General features: G+C 38.7%; 1 protein-coding gene and 1 non-coding gene across 6 annotated transcripts in view; both read right to left on the bottom strand.

Annotated features, from left to right (window-relative positions):
- Nucleotides 1–946: 946 nt before the first annotated feature.
- TRMT11 (tRNA methyltransferase 11) overlaps nt 947–23035 on the bottom strand; it is a 31872-nt gene continuing 9783 nt past the window's right edge. For 3 of the 5 annotated variants that reach the window (XM_087777377.1, XM_087777376.1, XM_087777379.1), the window contains 8 exons: nt 22765–22899; nt 20837–20993; nt 15726–15806; nt 14885–15049; nt 13391–13463; nt 12529–12660; nt 9095–9215; nt 947–1540 (listed from right to left, as the gene is read on the bottom strand). In XM_087777377.1, coding sequence (XP_087633503.1) covers nt 1409–1540; nt 9095–9215; nt 12529–12660; nt 13391–13463; nt 14885–15049; nt 15726–15806; nt 20837–20993; nt 22765–22899 — 996 coding nt within the window. In that variant the 3' untranslated portion in view covers nt 947–1408. The other 2 variants (XM_087777380.1, XM_087777381.1) reach the window with 2 other exon arrangements.
- TRNAE-CUC (transfer RNA glutamic acid (anticodon CUC)) lies at nt 22028–22099 on the bottom strand. The gene has a single exon. It is a non-coding gene; the product is annotated as a tRNA-Glu (tRNA).

Below are 23035 nucleotides of genomic sequence, written 5' to 3' on the forward strand. Positions count from 1 at the left end.
TTCAAATTCTGCTTTTGAAAAATTGTCTGAGCTTTGATCTTGCTCCAAGTTTAGGCCAGAACAACTATTATATGGCTGACATTAAAAGTCTCAAAACAAAGTGATTTATAATGGAAACGCAAAAAATAAATCACTATTTCAGAACTTCCTAACACATCACAGATTAGATCCAGAAGGTCAGACAAAGCTGTCATTAAGTATGTGAGCTCTCCCTGCTGCAGCTGAGGACCACACCACAGAGAACAGCAAATTCAGTTCATGAACTCGATCAGATACACACAACGACTCGTGCATTCCTAGGTGTCACTGGTATTTGGAGAGGCACTTAAAGGTTATACTCTACAAAGACTGTAGCATGACCACAGTCAGTGACTTGCAGCAAGCTGAGAAGCAAGGCTTCCTCTGGCTGGAGCAAGTAGGTATATTCACCAACGCCCTGCTGAAGAATATTTGACCACCAAAATGAGAAGAGCCATTAACATCCTGAATTAATGGGCTTAGTGGTTTTCAAATGAGGTATTTTCATGATGGACATGGTGTGGATTCAGCAAAGTTCGCCCTTTAACAAATACAGCTTCAATTTCAAAGACTTGATTAGGCTTAATACCATTAGGGAACCATTACTGATTTTATGCTGTTGTTGTTACTGCTTTAACTATCAGTTTCTGAACCAAAATTTGCAGACAGTTGGCTTGACCAAGAGTCAAGGTTTAGGAATGCAAAAGCAAATCCAAGGTACAGATGAGCTTCAGATGTGGACAGGCTTCACAGGGTTTAACAGGCTCTCCAGAGTTTGTCAGGTCACAGAGGCTTTTGGGCGATGCGTGTGTGTGCGCGTGTGCGCGCGCATGCGCAGTTGTTTCTTTGTGGTTTTTGTTTGTTTTAAACACTGCTGGCCTCAGCCAGAGCAACTGGAATTCATACGAGCAGTTATTACATGCAACAATTAAAAAAAACTCACAACAATCTTTTGTTTTATTGTATACCATTTACAAAAAAACAAAACAAATGAAAATGATCTTCTTAATAAGCAACCCTTGATCACCACCATGTGTTTCTAAACCAGCCAGATGTTCACAGTTTAAGAAGCCAAATAATACTACTACTTTTTTGTAAACATTAATGGTGAAAGAACAATAATAATGGTTTTAGTCAATCATCATTAGTACTTGAAAGTACAAATATAAATTAAATAAGACTCAAAAAACTTGTACAATAAAATCTGCTATAAACAAAGCTAATTAAAAAGAACTGCTCTCAACCTGTGTTGTGGGTTTCATCTTGTTTTAAAATTAAAAGCAGTATTTATTTTTCTGAAGCATCCAAATGAATGTTCATATCCAGATGTCCTTACAAAGAAACACGATCTTCATTCTTTCCTCATTTTTTAATCTGTTTATATTATATTTTACTTCTGATTGTCTTTTTCTTCCTTGGCAATCCTCTTTGTGACACCACTGAAATACTTCTCACGGAAAGAATTGTGTCCCCTGTATGGCATATATTGACCATCCAACAAGTAAGAATTCTGATCTTGATCCTGTATGGTATCAAAATGCAAGCATTAGATTTTATGGTAGCATGTTCAGCATGTATTGCCACTGGTTTCCCTCCAGACTTTTTCAAACAGTTACAAGCAAGAGTAAAGTTGTTGGGTTTTTTTACAATTCAATGGCAAATGCTTAAGTCACTAGATTGATTAAAGAATTTTAAAAATAGCATGCTAAGGTTTCCATTAGGATTAACAAGAACACATACTTCCTACTGCAAAGTCTTAACATTTAACAGAAATGAAAATCCATGCACAATGGATTCTCATTTGACATGGATCAAATACAAGCTGTAAGCAGACAAGGTTTTTTGTTGGTGGTTTTGTGTTGGGTTTTTTTATGTACTCATTCAAATTTTCATTATTCTGTTCTGTACACAAATTGATGCAAGTTGTCAGTACCAGACATTTGAAGTTTTAACAGTGCTGCATCACTGGAAATACCTCAGCTAACATCACCAGAATCCAACCCTCGCGTGAATGAATGAGAGTACAGGTACTATGCTATGCAGACTTTTATAAAGGAAAATATAAAGGTTAGTTTCCAGAAAAAATACCATCTGGAGAATTCAATCACTCAGAGGTTTGTGGAAGGCAGATATAAACACAAGAGGAACACAAATGACTAAAATGAGTTCCTACAGTTACTGAAGCGCAATCAGAGGATTTTTTTCTTCTGCAGTATTCACGTACTTCTGAAAGTTGAAGTTGACCCAGTAAAGCCCCTACACATAATACCTATTTGACAACAGCCAAGAACATAGTTTAGAAAATTGGCCCATTATATATACAAAAGTTTAGTTCATCGTGTACTGTGGCTTTATACAATTAAGATACTTGTCAACTAATGTTATCAATACTGTAAGATAAACAATACATCAAACTTTAATCTGAGTGCTAAAGAAAAGTGATGGCAACTTTTAAAAACAGTTTTACACTTATCGTTGATGTCAGTTTATTATGCTCAATATAGCAAGATGGAACTGAGATAAGCAGCCTCACACAGAACAACTGCACTGTGCAAAGAGAAAATAAAAACAAGCATACGACAGAACTAAACCTCTGTTCCACTAAATGTTTCTTTGCAACGCATCCTCATTGTTTTAATTTTTTTAAGCAATGCAGCAACATACAGACTGGTTCATTACTTAAGTTTCCGGTTCAGAGTTATTTGTTCATATTTGAAAATAAGGTTACTGTGGAATGCTTTACCATAAGTAGCAGGAACATGGAAGTAGATTTAAGTCAATATTTTCATACTATGAAAGTATTACAACACAAAGATGAGCTGAATCCTAGTGGACCACCTCCCCCTTCAGTGATTTCGTAGCCTTTCCAGGCTTTCACCTAGCAAGATCAACACCTCCTCTTGCTTTGGATATCCTAATATGCATTCTAAAGGAGTGAAACAAAAGGTTTTTCAACACAGCAAGATGTTTGTGTGCGTGTACAAGTGCCCTCTTCTGGACACAATGAGATGTTCCTATGAAGTAGTTCTCATCTGCTATCCTAGCAGATACCAGTAGCATGCCACGGGCTTAAATTAACTTGCTAAATGTTTAAGTGCCATGTGGATATCTAACACGTAAAGCATGTTCACCAGTAGCAGCAAATTAGTTCTATTTAAATACTGCACTGCTGGCAAATAGCAGGAGAAAATGACATCAGTAAACCCACGGCAGACACAGTACTACCTGTCTTTTGGTCACCTGCAAGAGACTGCCATCTCCAAGACCGTTCTCAGGCTGATAATCAACAGGCTTTTAACATGTCCATGGGGAAAAAAAAAACCTACTATAGAGAGACAGAAAGCAAGGAGGATTTAAGATACACTCCTCTCACAGCCAGCCCGTACCCACTTCTCCAGGTCTCTTATACAGGACCACTCTGAGGAAAAGAGCGCTTATTCTTTCCCTGAATTTGCAGGTCACAAATCCTTCTTAGACCTAAACATATAATATATTTTTATACCTTTGGGATGTGTTTTAACGGTAATTCTACATAATTTGCTTGTTTTGAGAAATGGATGGGATATTTGACCCCAAAGGATAATGATATTTGGGTCAACAGTATTTTAACATCAAAATTAATCCCCACAACCTCTAAGAGGTCACACATCTGTACACCATTCATCTTGATTCCTTAAGTAACAAAATGCTGATTCAGGGTGAAGGGAGGAAGGAAGAAAGGAACTACCCGCCTCTACCCCCAAGCTGGTTAGGGCAACGGGAGGATATGATATATAAGAGAACAAACTTCAACTTAAACACAGCTGTAAGAGGAGCATCTGCATTCATCAAACGGTAACAGGTTTGGTGCATTGCTCCACAGCAGAATCCATTTTGTAAATCCAGGCCTCATCAAAAGCTATGCAAATCATTGCTCGCTAGATGAGAGGAGATCTGCAGTCAGGCACGGATTTCTTGGGAGAGCTTACAAAGGAAGTTCCTGGCCCACATCACAGTAATTCCAGCTTAAGAGCTTCCATTCCCTACCTTTCCCCTGTACAAACATGACTGCCCCATAAAGATGGTAATTGCTTTAAAGAAAAATAGCACATTGGGAATTGCTTCTTAAAAAAAGGGAAGAGAAAGTAAGAAATCCTGAACTACCTGGAGATGCCACTCACTGTTGACATGTACTAGTCAAAACAGTTTTATGGGCAAGACGAGAAGTGATCAAAGTAAAAGGAATTCTTGGATTTTAGAGACTAATGATTTCTGAACAAATTCTAACTTAGAGTATTTTATATCTACGCGGGGAGCTGAATGGGTACAATCTGAACACTAGGGATAGGCTGCATTTAACTCTGTAAAGACAAGAACTTGTCAAAAATAATCTTCATGAAACAATTTGTTGTGACTATTTGCACTAGAATTTGCCTGGGCATCAGGCATCACCTCGTTTCAGTAAGGAAGCCAGTCAAACATCCTCAGTTAAGCTCTATCTTGAGTAGCATAAATCAGTAGAATATGCACTCTAAATATCTGACAGGAATGTTTTGCAGTAAGAGAAGCTCTCTTACGGAGGGTGTCAGCGGCAGTGTCAACTCTCCCTCAAGTGCACGAACTGTCCAGTGCAGTTAATATGGATGTTTTTCCTTTCTCTTGCCTTTTTTAAAAAAACGTTTAAATTCAGGGAATGGAGTTGAAACACAGTGTTTTAAGGGAGATAGTCTCTTTCCTCCTTTTAACATGACACACTGGAAAAGTAATAAGTACTGCTTGTGATACATAGATGCATCTAGGGATGAGTAGCTTTTTTCACTTATTTCCTTTGAAACAACTGTGCATAGTTTAAGGCATAAAGTTTGTAATTGGTTATTCAATGCAAAACAGTGAGACTTCCAAAGAAATCATTTCCAAGACTGATCAGCAATGATCGGCCTACTTGGCACTAAGTCAGCTCCTTCCCCCGTCAGCCAGCACTACCAAGCCAACAAAGACTTCTTCCTTTATTTGTAAACGTGAGCACTTAAGATGTTCGTTAATCCCTGGTCATTCTTTATCATCATCCTTGGTTCTCATTTTGAATAATTTAAGTTCTCAAAACAGCAGACTAATTGCAAACAACAGTTACCACGTAAAACTTTTGCTCTGAAATGTTTTACAATGACTTCTGTGACAACTGAAAACCAACAAAGCTCTTGTCAAAGTGCATGCTACCAAATTGCTTTTAGTTAATTTCAGTTTGCAACTGAACACTTGTTTGTTCTAAAGACAACAACTAAAACAGGTGTTACAGATCTCAAATAAATAATGAAAGAGGTGGAAGAAAGAGGAGGAAGCTTAAAGATAACAAGAAAGCTTTGTTTTTCTTTAAATCTTGGCAAATATTAAGTAATATTCTAAAGGTTTTTATGAATCTAGCATGCCTCAGTTCAGCCCTGGGGTAATTACCCACATTCAGTTTTTGTTTAAAAAAAAAAAAAAAAATCTTTCTAGCCTTATCACAGCTTCCTACCACTCTACATCTGGTGCTGGACAGTAGCTATAGAAACCACTTGTACTAATGTTATACAGCTATAAACAACACTGAGCAGTTTCCAAATTAGGGACAACAAGGTCATATCCAGGAACACACACTGCTACACTTAGTAGGAAAAATTCTATACCAGTAACGACTCTGGAGCGACTGTGTGACGTGGAAATGCTGGACCCATTCAGCGTGGCGGATTTGTATGCACGGTGCTTCAGAGTCCTTTCATGGGCAATCATATGCTCAGAGTTCATCCTTCAGTCAAGTTTTCTGTTTCATCTTGCTACATAATTTCTAGGGTGTCTCAGCCATTGTCAATTACAGATCTCTCCTCCAATATTTTTTTTAAGAAGTCCTGATTAGAAACTTCAGAACTAGGTAGCATCTACCAGCCAAATAGATACCATATATTTCTGTAAGGCAGCCAGCAGAGGAATGAAACAAGTAATTCAGCAATAGATGAAATAATTCAGCCTGGGGAAATCAACAAGCTTCAGAAAACAGAAAGGTAGACATACTGTTGTAAAGAAAGGGAACACCAAACAACCCTACAGTTAAAACACCACTAGTAAGTCCACCCCTTCTGAAAACAGTTGGTTGATCACCAGATACAGATTCCCAAGAACCCTTGTGGTAATAATGCTGTAAGTATTTATACTCCAGTTTTCCTACTGATTAACCGCTTACCAGTTATTTGACACTCAAATAAAAAATAATGATGACAATTCAAATATAGGTAGCACAGATTGAGACCTTTCAGCCTTACATAACTATTTTTTAAGGCTTTTGAAAAAACAAACTGGGACAATGGAAGGTACATTTTCACTTGATTTGGGCTGGAAGAATTGGTTCAAACCTCATCTGACCGAAAGCAGAAGACTGGACTCCTACTAGATCACAGTCGACAGACATTACAACATGAATCTACTCTTATTCTTCCACTACCACTGTATTTCAGTTCTTACATATGAATGCCTACAGTCTTTGGAGAGCTGAACTGGTGTTTTTACTGCTTGAAAAAACCTCCCTTCACAGTTCAATGAGGGTAGACTCACACACAGTCCTGCCCACTATAATATCAATTAGAAAGGTTTAGAGAGATACTGGGGAGATCCATATCCATTTAGTACCAGAAGAAGGGACACTAATGTCCATAGAAAAGATTAATACATCAGGATAGTAAGCTCTCACCTTGTATCACTTCTGTTTTGCTCCTCTCCCGCTCCACACTCCTGTTCTTCACCTCTCTAATTCTTCTGCCTTCAGAGTTTTAGAAGACTAGAAGTCACTAGTTAGCTACTGCTAGCTGCCCTCTACAACAACTGCCTTCGTTCACTTTTATTATTATCACTATAATTTAAGACTAGGGAGGAGGGGAGTTACTAATGACCAGCATGGCTGTCCAAAAAAAAGTCTTAAATGTTAAAAAACAAACAATTCTTCTGCTCATATTGTGCACATGTTGGAAAAGTCTATTCATATCAATGCTCTGTTCAGTAAGAAATCTTTTCCAGTTGGCACGATTTCATCATAAACTTAAATAGAACAGACTGGATGCTTACAAGACAGTGAGTTATATACTACCTTTTGTCATGTTTTTAGTCCAACATTTATGATCTTCATGCTTACAATTAATTATGATAGATCAATACTTCAACTAGACATCCATTTTTTACATTCACCTTGGTCTCCTTTATATTGCAAGCACAATCAAATTGCACCACCAATTTCACGTTCAGTAACTGACTGAATTAATCTCCAGTTAAGGGTTTAGAGTGTTACTAGTGAAATTGAATTTGCTGTAAAATCTGCAATTCATTATTGGTGACAAACACTTGGGAAACCGAGGGGCTGCATAATGACACTACACGATTTGTAAAACTTCTTAGCCACTTGCAAGTACTACACAAAGCTGAATTAAAAGGCATTTGTGAGTGCTTGTTAAAAACCAGTTTAGTAAAGCAGACAGGAACTATCTGGAAACATAAATGCTTGTACATTCATAAAAATTGACTCCATTTGGGAAAAAGAAAAACAGCCAAAGCTCCAACTACTGAATTTTATGATCATATCTGGTGAGTCAGAAGTATCCAATTCAAAGGTTGTTCAAGATATTAAGACAGGAAAAAACATGTCCCAGGTAAGGGACACTGGGGTGGGGAAATCTTAGATAGTTAAGACACCAAACAACAGGACCCTAAACGAAGCAGGCACTAGCTAAGGAGTCAATATGTATTTTGTTATTTGGACAAGTTTTGCATCATCAGAAACAGTACATGCATTCTGGTATCTTTAAATTATCTAAAAGACATATGGAGTCCTGAGTGTAAGCACCTGCACAGTTTTATCTAAGCAGTATGCCTGCCAACTAGACTCAGGTGCTCAGAGCTAAGCATTTCCAGACATGAACCTGTCAAAGCATGTACTGAAGAACAGGTGATGCACAAAACAAGAATAACAAATGATGAAAGTCTATTCACGGAAGGGTGGATATATTTTTTCAAATTAGAACATGCTATCCTACAGCACTGGCAGTACTAAAACTCCTGCAGAAAACCTCCACGAACACCCTGAGACATACATGTCAAAAACTTTCATAATTTACCCTCTTGGTTTGCTACTGGTGAAGTTGGCAGCTCTGGCTCTGAACTCCACATACAGTGTTTAAAAAAATTCATGTGTTGCTTGAGCATCTCAGTCATCATTAGCGTTATGAATGCACTAATGAAACCCTGCTGTGTTATTAGTGCAAGCACCATGCAGACACAGCAGGCTGACTGCATCTCCTGTCATTTAAAATAGCTCTTCCAGCTGACAAGGAATGAAGAACTAAGAACACTTGCTCACCATTTGCATGTTTTTTCATTAAGAATTTGCTTCACCTTTGTTTAGCATCTCTTTTAACAGTATTACGTGAGAGAAGCAGCAAGAACAGAAAGGAGACCTAAATACAATATTCCCTGGTCTCAGTGCCTCAGGAGACACTGAGACACTGTGTGTCTCCAAAAAAAAAAAAAAAAAAAAAAAAAAAAAAAAAGCCAACATGCTTCACTGTGCTTTTGTCACAGCTACAATTATTTCAAATGCTAAAAAAGTACCACTCTAAAAATGAAATAACAGAATTGAATACAGTTTACCTGTACTGCAAGACCCACAAAGGCACTTAGTATTTACTTGGGCATAAAATTACAGTTTGGAATCAATGGGAACTCAGGCACCTAAGCATCTCTGCAGGTGGGATTCACAGAGTTCAGTTTTCCAAGAAAAGCACAAGCAACTTTCACAAGTAACCATATGTTCAAACATCTCTTTTACACTATTAAGCGGCTTGCTCAGGATGAAAAGTTTATCAAAAACTGAGCAGGAAAAGGAAAAGACCAAAACCAGAATGGTCCTTTAAATCACTACCCAATTTAAAGAAATGTGTGGCAATTTTACAAAAGCTCTAACTCTCATCATAAAAAAACCAAGTGTGACAGAAATAAGGATCAAATGCTGAACAGCACAAACTTTTCATGAATGCAATAGCTACTATTTTACACAATATAATCAAGAATTCAAGCTTACCTTGAATTCTTTCACCTTTTCCATGGTTATCAGGCGCCTTGATGTGTGACTGGAAAGCATCTGCTCACAGTTGCTAATAAGTTTCAGGCACGGGTGGCGGGGAATGATCTCTTCTGTATATCTGGAAGAAATAAACATTCATGGACCTGTAAGCTCATGAACTGGAACACTTGCATCTGAAACAAAATTCATACAGATTCTTCACAAAGTGGCTTACACTAGAAAGTTAATATGCATTTTAATCTGATTAAAGAAATTCAGGTATTGGTACTCCATACATCACATTTTTACATCATATATTCCAATCACCTTGTGACATAAAACATGTAGAATAAATTAAAACTTCACAGTAAAAAGAAACCCCCCCCCCCCCACATTTTTTACATGTATTTACACGGTGTTAATGTATGCACACAGGCCTGCCTGTATCATTTCAAGTAGAAAATATCTCAGCCAATCAGGAATAATAACTTATGCAATCAGGAGCTGCGATTTAAAAAAATGTATTCCACAGTCAGCATATATAAAGTGGCAGGAACAAGAGACTTAACTCTGGCTCTCTAAACAGAGACCATTACATTTCAACTCCAAATCATATTAAACCAGCTCTTATTAGACAGTGACATTCCTGGACTTCAGAATTTAGTGCTACAAATGTATCACATTGTAATTACTTTTTCTAATGGTAAGAAAAAAATCCATTATCTTTTAACATCAGATGGTAGCAACACTGGCTTGCAATTAAATATTGTCTATAGAAGCAAGCAGTTACAGTGTTTTAAATGCCATCTCATAAGCATACTATTTTCTATAGAAACAGCTTTCTCTACATTGCTTTCAATCCTTCTGTTCCTCCAAATGATGAAAGAGGGATTTAAGAGCTTTGCATGAGACTAGAAGAGCAAGAAGTATTGACCTAGCTAATAAGATAAATATGAGATCAGACATCCTTCCTATATATTGAAATGTAGATCAGCCAGTTAGTCTACGTTTTTGTAATAAGTTTTCCTGTAAGAATTACTACAACATAATACAGAAAACGGTATATGGTATTGTCAGTGACTGATTTCATATAAAATGCTTGCTCTCAGGACTCCCCAATGCTTGGGGGTCAACAGAAGTCAGACATTAAAAAGCAGAACTGAACAACTTTCACATCTATCAGTTGAACTTAAAAGATACAGAGAGAAAGCTTCATATTGTTCCTGTAAAGAAGTGGATTTTCTGAATGCGCTTTACAAAGTAAATGTATTGTTCGGGGAGAAAGAGAAGTCAAACACAACTCAAAACATGATCCATCTAGGTGCTGATGGAAATCTTGATAATTCTTGAAGATAATAGTGAGCTGTTAAAGGAGTAAGACGATACCAAATATAGACTTGTAAATAGGAAAAAACCCAAAACAGCACTGCCTCTTTGCATTGTTCCAAAACTTCCAGATTGCAAAACAACATTTCAGTCACTTCTCATGTGTGAAAGCAAGTCATCACTTCTGCTAGGTGAAGTCAGAACATGCTTTTGACAAAGGACAATCAAATTAGTTCTCAATTGTTTTTTCTATTACATGAGACTTTTGATGCATCTAGTACCATCTAACTGCCTCTCTCTCTTACAAAGGTAGGCACTCTGCCACAACATCTTAAAAGTTTCTCTTCATAACCATATAAAAGCCTGACTGCAAAGGAATTTCAGACTCAACAATGATTGCAATGTCAGATTGAAAGAGTAAACTTCGGAGTAAGATGCTATCTTGCAGAGGGAGAGATCATTATCACTTTGTTAAAAAGCCTTGTCTGTTAGCATTAATGCATATGTTTCTACATTCTTTCAGGTAAAACTCAGAACATTATCAAATAAGAAATATAGTAGCAGTGGTTTTAACAGACATCCATTTTAATCCAGTTTTGTTTTTAATTTAAAGAAATACACAAGGATCTCAAATAACATATGAACCCAATGGCAGGTGTTGCCAAGGGATATTTGATAGCACAGCATATTAGTAGGCAGTATCTTATCTTCCCCCCACATACTTGCTTTAATGTTTGTTCCTGTGTTCATCATTACAGCTGAAAATAAAGTGACTATAATAATATTCTGTGCTAATATAGTGACTTTGGTATTTCAACCTTCATTGCATAGAGTCAATTCATAGTAGTATGTACAAACTTACTTTTGAAGAGGCAACCCAGCTAGAGCTTGAGAGAGCTGCCCTCCCCAAAACAGCAGCTAAAGTAGAACCAGAACGTGCAGTTCATACTTACCTACTACTGCTGTGCTGAGGAAGCAATACCAATATTCAATGAGCACACAAAAAGCTCTGGTATCTTCACAAACAGAATAAATTCAGTAATTCCAAACAGAGTTTATTGACATGGAAATCTAAGAATTCACAACCACACATGGGTCTGTCAGGGTTAAGCATGTATAGGCAGACATTTTGAACAATTAGCTACACTACTGTTAATGGCATTCATTGTTTTGTTTGTGAATAGTCTTACAAGGAAAAAAGCCTAAGATACCAATTCTATCATTAAAAAAAAGCAAGCTACTAAATGCACTCTTCTGTTATGGAAGCATGTAACAGAAATGGCTCCTTTTGATTTCCAAATTTTCAAAACAGCATGTGATAATTAAATGTAGGACTGTCACAAGCCATTTCCATGGTGAAACCAGGGACAAGAACCACTTTATGTATCAGTATAGTTTGACTGTACATAGAAACATATGACACTGTAGAAGCTACCTTCAGAGCACATCTACATCTGGAAGACACTTAGAAACAGCTACTGTACATCAACTCCCCACTTTACTATGAAACAGTTTTGGAAAGGAAAAAAACAGATGTCTGTCTTTTTAAACCCAGTTCTAATCCCAGGCTGCACTACTGAGCAGACAGCATCCTGCAGTCTCTGCTGGCCTCTCTCGTCCACAACACCACTGCTCCCCTACACTTCCTGCCTCTCACTGCCATCTCTTGGTCACTTGACTTTTGATTTCTCAGAAGAAAGCTAAATTAGTAGTGCCAAACACCAAAGAGCCAAGAATGTTCTCTTACAGGACCTTGTCATGCACCTCAATCAGCTATTCTAGTAGAAACACATATTAATAAGAGCCTTGCTACTACTATCTTGGAAATCTATCTGCACCTTGAAAGTCTAATTTTCTAAGCTTAAACCTCAACCCATTGGACATGCATTTGCAAGGATGTGTAAAAGCTTTTTTCTTTTTGGTAATAGTCAGGAATTATCTCCATCCAAAAAACTGATTTCAAAATCTGCTTTCCCTCATATGAAGTTTTAAAATATGAAGTCTGAGCATTACTCTTAAGTGCTCGTACTATGGAAGTTCCACCTGTATTATGCCCCAAAAGAAAGCACAGTGAGAATGTAGCATCCGTTCTGACAAACTACATACCAGAAATCAAGAATACATACTCAGGCCTGTATATTGGCAGCCAGTAAACTAATCTTCCTCCCATCACCAAGTATTCTGCTGCAAACTTCAATAGGTCAAAAAAGATGTCGCTTAGATGGTAGTTGGATGAAACGAAGATGTGATTTTCTGTGCTAAACAAAAAATTCACAAGTGTAAACATAAAAGCACAGGTAAAACCTCCATCTTTAATTTAAAAAAAAAAAAAAAGCTAAACAAAAAAACCCAAACCACAAAACAGCACTATCTGAGATTTGAAAAACTACCTAGGACAATCCAGGAGTACAACTTCTACTATGAGGAGTATGACTTCCCAAATTCCCCTACTGGCTCTTTAGTACTTGTGGAAGACAAAGAAATCACAAGCACATTGGGAATAGTTATTTCACACAGCATCTTTCTTACGGGTAATTTAGAGTACAAGGCAGAAGACAAGGAAGGCCGGGCAGTGGAGAAGCCATGTGTTGTCTCTGAAGAGAAAGGAGCAGTGGAAATGCAAGACAGAAGGTTAAGGTAAAATAGAGGCATTCCATTTTAGACTGATTCCACAGCTCACAGGGACTGAAGAGAACTTTCTGGGAACAGGAAACACAAGGTAATGGTGGCTCACAGAGACGAGAAATAGGATTTGAAATCTGAACACATGCAAATGATAAGCAGGGAGAACAAAACCAAGAGAATTTCAGGAAGTGACATACTAGTTTTGCAAACAGAACAAAAAGGGCTTTTCTCCTTTAATTATTATTACTATCTTTTTTTTTTTAACTGCTGACAGCCAATCAAGAAATAATAAAGATTCTACAACTGTGACAGGGTTTCCATTAAGACATTTATATTCTACAACAGATAAGACAGCTTACCCACCTTCTTTCAGCTGACTTAACTGTTTCCTTTTGTGAACCCGTTCTGCGAGTAGCTTCTCTGATACCATATGGTGCTATACAAAGCAAATGCATAATGCAGAGATGAGAACCTCACCTTCTGTCCAAATAACATACAATTATATTATACATACACAACAGTGCACGAACTGTGGCTTATATAAAGTTAAAAAAAAAAAAGAAAAGCTTTTACAAGGTAAAAGTCAGTACAGGTAATTTCTTCAACATCTATTAAAAGTTTCTTGCTCCAAAAGGTTACTTTAAAACTGTTTCAAAGAAAGCCCTTCAGCTGTAAGAGGCTCCTAGTAGCCTAGACGTTTGCTACACTACAAAGGACAATGCGTTTCTGTTTTGTTCATTAAAAGATATTCCTTACATTTCCAACATGTGACAAATAATGCCATCCTCTTTTGTTTGACAGACACAAACATCTCCCCTATAGCGCTTAGCTAACCTTTTTCAAAATGAAATTGTATATATTGGAATTTCTTGCCAACACATTACACAAATGGTAATCCTCACACAGTCAGATAAGAAGAACCAGAGATGGCTTCTTCTCATACATTTTTGCACATTTTTAACAGCATAACATAATTCTTTCACATTGAACACATTTGTTTTTGTGAGACTTGTTTCAGCTTCATGGAAGCACCAATATCACCATTTTTTAAACGCAGTTGTTGTGACACAATTCGCAAACTCAGTTCTGAGTCATATTAATATTCTGCATTGTCTTATTGCCAAACAGGCCAAATAAAAATTAGCAGGCAACCCACAAAGAAAAGTCACACTCCCTATTCCTAATTAATATGAATGTGTCATCGTAAGAGCCAGCACTAGAGATCAGAAATTGGTGTATCAAGGTCTTTTATTTATTCCCTTAGCCTCTACTCCCTCTCATGCATGACAAATGGTGTTAAGCACATCAGTTTCTAAAAAAGCAGAAGATCCTTTCAAACCACTAGTGCTTCTAGTAGTTAAGTGTATCAGAAATGCATTAAAGTTTCTCTTTGGAAGCATTCCAATAAGCACTTAACATAGGTCTCCAGAAGTCCATCAGAGCTGCACGGCAGACTCCAGTGTGTTACAGATCAAGTCCTAACAGCAGCATGGACCATTCTGATAAGAAGTCTCTGTGCATCAATAAAGTTGATGCGTCTTTACTGAATGAGACTTCTTCGAAGGATGATTTTCAGCCATATTGACTTCTACTGGCCAACATAATATTCTCTCCATGGAAGAAAGTATTACTGCCAGCTTTGTTACACAGCTTTGTTAATTACCCTTAAAATAAATGCAGAGATGTCAAATGCAGATCCAATTTCCATAGTGCTGCTCTCAACGGTCATCTTTTGTAATATGGAAACTGCAGATCTGAGCACTCATCAAGACATTAAATCAATGTACATAGGCATAGACATAGGCAATAATCTTTTAATCACTGTTATTAGAAAACAAAAAGCATTAACAAACTTACGATCTGTAATGATTGCGTCAAACAACATCCCTTTTCGCCATATTGGCCTTGAAGAATCAGAAACTAGTGCATCAAGGTAGTATTTCTCTAAACCATACTGTCGGAGATTAGCTCTGATATTCTCATCTGGCCCTCTCCACTTCTGGTTCTTTCTGCTTGCCTTGCCTGGGGCAGGGGCATGGTACAGAAAAGAAAAGCATACTCAGCAACAAATTATTTTATAGGAAAAGCTTTCATATACTCTATCACTTATTTTAAAGGAAAAGAATTAAATGTCACATACAAAACCAGAGTTTATCTCCTGTCTTATTCAACTCACTGTCACAAGTATTTGTGATAAACTTCACAAGTAGCAAGGAATAATGAAAATACATGAGAAAAGTTTGGCTGTACCATCTGCATAGGGTGTCACAGAACACATTTATAAATATGTTAGTTTGTAAGATGTTCTCACTATTCATCAGTCATAATCCTGTCCAATAAGTCAGATACAATTTGCACTGCAGTTTTTCAGAGAAGTAAGAATGGGATTAGACTTCCTGGGTTAGGTTAGGAGAAGCTTCCTCCATCACAGGCTAAGAAAGCACACAGCTGTTGTAATTATTATTTGGAACTTTGTTTTGGTTTTCATTATTCCTTTTATTAATTATTTTCTGCTTAAAAAAAATAAGAGAATAGCCTAGCTAGGATACATGTAAATTGATCAATAAAAATAAGCATGACCAAATAAATCCTATGAAGATTAATGTTGCTTTAAAATCCACTAAGTATCATCCAGTACCATCAGTATTCTTAAATTCCAGAGTGTAAGATTTCAGTGGCTTAGAAATATGTAACATACCTAATCCATGGATTGTGTTGTAATCTATATCAGTACCACACACATATGCTCCAAAGTGTGCTGAGGAGATCAGAAGGCCACCTATAAAGGGGAGACAAGGGGAAAAGTATAAACTGCTGTCATAAATGTTATCTGTGTTAGGATTTTTTTTTGCTCAGGAACTTCAGGAGTTTACACCAGTAGCACACTAGACCCAAAGCTAGACCCAAGAAAAAAAAAAAAGAAAGAAAGAAAGAAAACTACCAACCAGTTAGAATCACTATACAACTATAATCAGAGATAATAACACTAAGTCCCTTGTCTGCTATACCTCATCTTCCTTATCTTGCTATGCCCTATGTCACTCCTTATCTCTGGAGACTGTTCTTAGGAGTCTGTTTATGGTTTTCTGTATTTCAAGGCTGTAAGATCCTTTAATCATTACACGAACCAAAATTTTTAATTCTGCTTTGCAAGTAGCAGCATTTCAAATTGTTGGCAAACACTCTGAAAAATCATCACCAAACGAATGGCAATTCTACCATGTCTGTTCTCAAAGTTAGTCTCTTTAACTGTGTCTAAAATCAAACTCGTATAACGTGGCTATTCCCTGAGTAAGAAGCAATGGTCAAGAGCCTTGTAAATGTAAACATCTCCAATGTAAACAGCAATATCAAAAAAGTTTCTGTAGTTGTTTTGCAGTGTGAAAGCTATATACAGATGCATTTTTTCTGTATGTCGCCTATTTTGTCAGTACATTTATTAGTGTACTCATCCTGCAAAAACTAATTTTTTTAATCACTACTGTTGTGATCTACTTTCCTAATTAAAAAAAAAACCCAAACTACCAAAAAAGCATGTGTGGTTTCCCCTTGGAACTGGGCAATGGTTGAATAGCCCACAGAAAACAGCAAATGACATTCTCTCTTTAACAGCTTCCAAACAAAAAAAGGACGGACAGCAGAAGATTACCAAAGAGCTGTGTTGTTGAGTTGTTAATAAGGAGGTATGTAGCTAACAGAATGGTTTAAAACAGAACAGTGACTGAGAACAAGGCTGTGAACCCCACACTACTGATGTCAATTGCTTATGGATACCAACAGTCCTACTAAAATAAAGGGGATGATTGCTGCAGGATGCAGAGTTGACCAGCATAGGGAACAACGCGCAAGCTGGCTGTGCGGGTGACACCAGTTCTCCCATTCGCCACAGCGTGGAGAGGAGCATCCCAGGTGGCTGCATTGCCCCGCGCCACCCGCTCAGCACCAACAAATCCCTAACACTCACCGCGTGCACAGGCTGAAGATCCCATCTCAGGGCACTAGAGAACTTCTACATCATATGCTAATGAACTCTATCAAAACTGAAGGTGAGGTAGAAAGGAAAAAAAAAAAATTCCTCTGCTTTTTCTTGTGAAATGGATCAGGGAAAAGCAAGGTTACTCACCCCAGAGGAGTCACCCATTTCCCTTCTCGGCTGCAATCCCTCAGAACAGATGGGCAGTACCTCCAGAGGGTCAAGAGAAATTTAGCTAGCCCTGACCCCAAGTATGGCATACCACCCAGTCCTATAAAAAAAGTAAGAAGAAAGTACTTTGCCCATCTAAGAATGTTTTTAATCACAGGGAAAAAAAAAGTTAGGAAAACATGCACTTACAGCTTTTAATAAATCTCAGCTGGTACTAGTTCAACTGTGTTCACAGACAAGGTGCATGAATACTTAAATACTCCAATATGGCCAGCCCTTTGACCTACTATATCAAACAGTTGTATACAAAGGGTTAATCAGAGAATCAATGCGTCCCCTGATGACAGAATGATGATGGCACAGAACTTCATGCCTTTCTATCGTATACTATTTTCCCCATCTCTTCAGCACAGATGAGGGTCTGGTCATACCACTGTCCTCCAGGATGTCAAGGAAAAAACTCCTGTCACTTGCAATTATGCAGTATCATGAACTGGCAAAGGGAAAGTAGGGACAAACATCTTCCAAAGGTACAAACAATAAACTTACTGAGATAACCAGAACAGACTGTCTAAAGGACTCAGGTAAAAGACTTGATTTATTCTTCCAGAAACCTTCAGGCTTCCTTCTGCCCAACACTGAGGCAAGAATATCTAAACAGTTTATGGAAGTTACATTTTACAACTCAAAAACAATCCTGGCCACTCCAATTCTGCTTTACAAGAAAGGGGAATCAAGTCTCCTAAACCAGCCTGGTCAAAAGCACCGTTCATTCCAAGGACAAATTCCAATTCTCCACTCTTACACTACTGTGGAAGACTTGTGATTTGGCTCATCCAGCAAAACCAGTTTTTTTCCAACAAGCAAGCACCATTTTGCAAGGCCATTCTAATTGGGTACTATTTACCTTTTCAGCGTAAAAAACAGGAAGAAACCAAGCCAGGTATTAAAGTTGCACCAATAAAGAAATCTGAACTGCAGTTTCTTCAAAGTACTCCTCAAAGCCTGAATGTATGTTCTTTCCAAACCCATCAGCTCAAACCCACTGCATCGCTCTCAACTCTGAGCTACGTCCCAAAATTCCAGTGGCAGGGTGCTGTTGCACTGACAATCTTCAAAATCCTCTAAGAGACCTCAAGAGACTATTGAAATTCCTGGGGTCTACTCACCAAAAGTAGGTGCAAAAGCCACTGTTTAGTTGTTTAGTCATAAATACACTGTACTGACAAATGGTGTGCCACCCAATTTCTCCAGTGTCCCTATATACCTTTAATCTCAAGCCTGTATATTACAGCTGCCTAGTGCAATAAAACCACAAAAATTGCAATTCAAATCATTAAGCAATTTGGGGAGAATTTTGTATGTGTTACACTTTTGAACTGAAACACAACATTTATCTTGAATTTCTACAGTTTTGCCACTTCTGTGTGATTTTTCTTCCTCTAACTTTACCCTTCCATTTTTTCTTCAACTTTCACTCCCAAGAGAATGAATGCTCTCAGAGAATTTTTTATGATTTTGGTTTAGCAGATTTTTGTAAAAAGACACAAAACCATAGACAGTGACATGAAACAAACTGCTTAAGAGATGAAGTAGAGGAATTTCCTCAACCTTTCAGAGTACTACTCATCCGCAAGGAACACAAGCATAAGGAGGAAATTTCATAAGACATTATTACAAACGCAAAAAAATCAAGTCATATATGAACAAAAATTTAAAACAAAAACATACAGTTCACTGAAGCCTTGTGTTTCTGAAAATATTATATCCCTGGTCTGTTTTCTATAGTACAGAGAATCATAGAATGGTTTGGGTTGTAAGGGACCTTAAAGATCATCTGATTCCACCCCCCTGCCATGGGCAGGGACACCTTTCACTAGACCAGGTGGCTCAGAGCCCCATCCAACCTGGCCTTGAACACTTCCAGGGATGGGGCATCCACAACTGTTCTGGGCAACCTGTTCGAGTGCCTCATCACCCTCAGAGTGAAGAATTTCTTCCTAATACCTAATCTAAATCTACCTTCTTTCACTTTAAAGCCATCACCCCTTGTCCTATCACTACGTGCCCTTGTAAAAAGTCCCTCTCCAGCTTTCTTGTAGGCCCCCTTCAGGTACTGGAAGGCTGCTATAAGGTCTCCCCAGAGCCTTCTCTTCTCCAGGCTGAACAACCCCAACTCTCTCAGCCTGTCCTCATAAGAAAGGTGTTCCAGCCCATTGTTCATCTTCATGGCCCTCCTCTGGACTTGCTCTAACAGGTCGACGTCCTTCTTATGTTGGGGGCCCCAGAGCTGCATGCAGTACTCCAGGTGGGGTCCCATGAGAGCAGAGTAGAGGGGGAGAATCACCTCCCTTGACCTGCTGGCCACGCTTCTTTTGATGCAGCCCAGGATACGGTTGGCCTTCTAGGCTGCAAGCACACATTGCTGGGTCATGTTGAGTTTCTCATCAACCAACACCCCCAAGTCCTTCTCCTCAGGGCTGCTCTCAATCCATTCTCCACCCAGCCTGTATTTGTGCTTGGGATTGCCCTGACCCACGTGCAGGACCTTGCACTTGGCCTTGTTGAAGTTCATGAGGTTCACACGGGCCCACCTCTCCAGCCTGTCAAGGTCCCTCTGAATGGCATCCCGTCCCTCCAGCATGTCGACCGCACCACACAGCTTGGTGTCATCGGCAAACTTGCTGAGTGCGTGCTCAATCCCACTGTCCATGTTGCCAGCAAAGATGCATCACATCAAAGAAGCCACATGCTAATAAGAATTTGTCCTACTACTGACCCTGTAGTGTTGTCTTCTCTCTCCCTGACTTCCCTGTAGTTATTTCTGCAATAAATTCTTTTCATCCTTCCATTGATGTAAGTATTTTTAACTGTATGCATCTCGCATTTGTCTTCTTGATCAAAGTTTAGCAAAATTCAGGTCAGAAGCACAGCCTTTGTTATGCTTTTGAAGAAACTACTATAGGTAGCTTAACACAATATACTCTTGTATGATTAAATGGCACAACCTGATACAATACATCTTCTATTTCACCTACAAAACAGCTGAGTTTCCCTTAGGTAAAAAGTACTTCTATGCCAGATACAGTAATACGTGGAATAAAAGCTCCCCCTCCTGGCTTAACTAAGAAATATTCAGCTGGGGGAGAATACATGGTGTGAACAATGTTATCCTGAAGCAAGACATGATGGTACAAGGAACTGATCACTATGGAATGCTATGACCTAACTATTGCTGTGTTATATGCCTGGAAGTGCCCTCAGCACTCCTCTAAATAGCCAGCTCCAAAAACACTGCTCCTTGTAACATTCTGAAAGTGGCCGCAGGGCATGCTCTAGCCGAATTTCAGCTCTTAGTCACTTTGGATCTTAAGCAGTTCATGACACGCGTGAACTAGTGCTTAAGCCATGTTACAAAAAATAATATAGCGAAGATAGACTTGTCAGAAGTGTAAAATAAACTGTTAACATCTTCTGAAGTTACTCTCCTGCCCCCAAAACCCTTCCTGAGTTAACAAAACATTCATTTTATTATCATCATTTTGCTTTTGTTATCATCTCAAATCTCAGTCAAGAACCAGCAGCCACTGCGCCAGGTAAAAGTGTGGTGCGAGCAGTAACACAATCTCCCCGTTTTTCCCCGCCAGTAGAAAAAAAAACCATACCTGTTCCAACAAATGGATCATATACAACATCATTGGGTTTTACTCTCCCATGGTTTGCCATAATGAAAGACAGGCAGGCATCCATGCTAGTATTTCCAATAAAGTGTCTCTTTTTTACACTGTAGGACTCAATAAGTTCTCTTTGGCCATCTGCAATCTGTAGAAACATTTAAATCACTGTCAGGTCTTAGATACAAGATATAAGCAGACAGGCTAATAGACTTGCTTAAGTGACACCATCCAACAAATAGGGAACTCTTCATTTCATACCAAGTCACTTTGCTTTCTGCTGTCTGAAAATATGACGGATTTCTTTCCAAGCAACAGATATCTTGGTTCAACACCTAGATAAATTCTTCAAGCAGAGGTCAAAAACATACAAACAATTTAGAGGGAAAATTCTTCTGAAGAAACAACAATTAGAGCAACTTTGCTATTATTCTAGGTATCAGAAAAACAATTCCTGGCAATTCAGAGCTAAAAGAATTTTGAAATGATGAGGGGTAAAAAAGCACGTTAACACCTGCGTGCACATACACACACACATGCTTAAGGTCACACAGAATTTCCACCTTCACTGGCTTTTCTGTCACGCTCAAAATCTAAATTTAGGATAGCGTTGACAGATCAGAATTTACTGGAAAAACAAACAAAGACCAAATGCTAACATTTTTACATCAGACTTCCAAAATACGTTCAAGAGGACCAAAGCAGCCTGGAAGAAAACATGTTCAAAAGCTCTTCCAACGCTATCCCCCAGCTCCGGTCAACATCAGTCTTACCGGGTAAACAAAATACACTTGCCTATTTTTTTCAGGTTGGTTTACTCATTTTAAACACTTCAGGAATTCAGCACAGATGGGACAACAGCTGCAATGTTTTGCAGTATTGCCACAACCCAGAGTGCTTTCACATTAATCACAGGCATGGAGGGACACCACTCGTCACTGTTCTCTGTCTGAACATCGAGCCATTGACCACTACTGTCTAGATGCGACCATCCAGCCTTATCCACCGAATGGTCCCCCCATCAAATCTGTATCCTTCTAATTTAGAGAGGAGGATATTGTGGGGGACCATATCAAAGGCCTTATGGAAGTCCAGACACATGACATCCGTAGCTCTTCCCTCATCCACTGATGTAGTCACTTCATCATACGAAGCCACTACGTTGGTCAGGCAAAAGGAACTTTCCCTGACCGGGAATCGAACCCGGGCCACGGCGGTGAGAGCGCCGAATCCTAACCACTAGACCACCAGGGATCTTAGTGTTGTAATAATGCAGCAGGTTTGGAGTGCATACATGCAACAGGCAAGAACATTTGTACTAAAGGCCTCAGACGACAAGCTCCAGACAGTTTTTGAACACGGTTCCTACCGTACAGCAGGGCACTGTTAGTGTCCCCCCCAGGCGAGCATCCACCCGTGGGCTGGACCCGCCGGTATCCAATGCCTCAGGGATCAGCCTGTGCCTTTCTGTGGAGGTGCCTGCCAGGACCATTTGAAGCGCTTACGGAACACTCCAGCGGGGCTGATGCGACTCGGCGGGGCTGCAAGCCATCTACAGTTCCTGCACATCTTGCTTCGTGATTGAAACAAGCTGCTGGTGCTTTTAGCTCCATCTGGGCCCACAATAATATGTGTAGTCTCACTGCTTGGTTGAGTTCTCTCAGTGGAGGGCTAGATAAAGTGAGTTCCCAGATATAACTTCAATTTTTTCCACCTCTAAATTGCTCAATTAACCTGCTTTTTCCTAGTCACAATAAGGACTTTCAAGACTTGCGTCAGTGTATTACACAGTGACAGATTCAGCCATAATTATATTGTCTGCTTCCACTAAAACTCAACACAATTTTTTACATTGAAATTGAAGAACACTTTCCTGAAAATACCAGCTCATAAGAACTGCAGCAAGCATACTCACGCACCCATCTACCAAAATACAGATGAAAGGGCTCTTCTGGAACATTATTAGGATCCATTCCATAATCTTCCAAAATCCAGAAGCTGTGTTCCGGATTCTTTAAATTTACTTTTCCTTTGAATGGCAGAAATTCAAGGGCCTATACGATAAAGAAAAACAGAGTAAAAAATAACAGGGTCAAATTTTTAAGTATGCACCCCCACAAAATAAAAATATAAAAACAAACCAAAAAAAACCCCACAATTCCACTTGTCAGAAATGATAGATTAGTACGA

This window comes from Nipponia nippon, unplaced genomic scaffold (genome assembly GCF_047370975.1).
Source record: "Nipponia nippon isolate SJK-2023a ecotype South Korea unplaced genomic scaffold, ASM4737097v1 scaffold_4, whole genome shotgun sequence".
In the NCBI taxonomy this organism is placed as follows: domain Eukaryota; kingdom Metazoa; phylum Chordata; class Aves; order Pelecaniformes; family Threskiornithidae; genus Nipponia; species Nipponia nippon.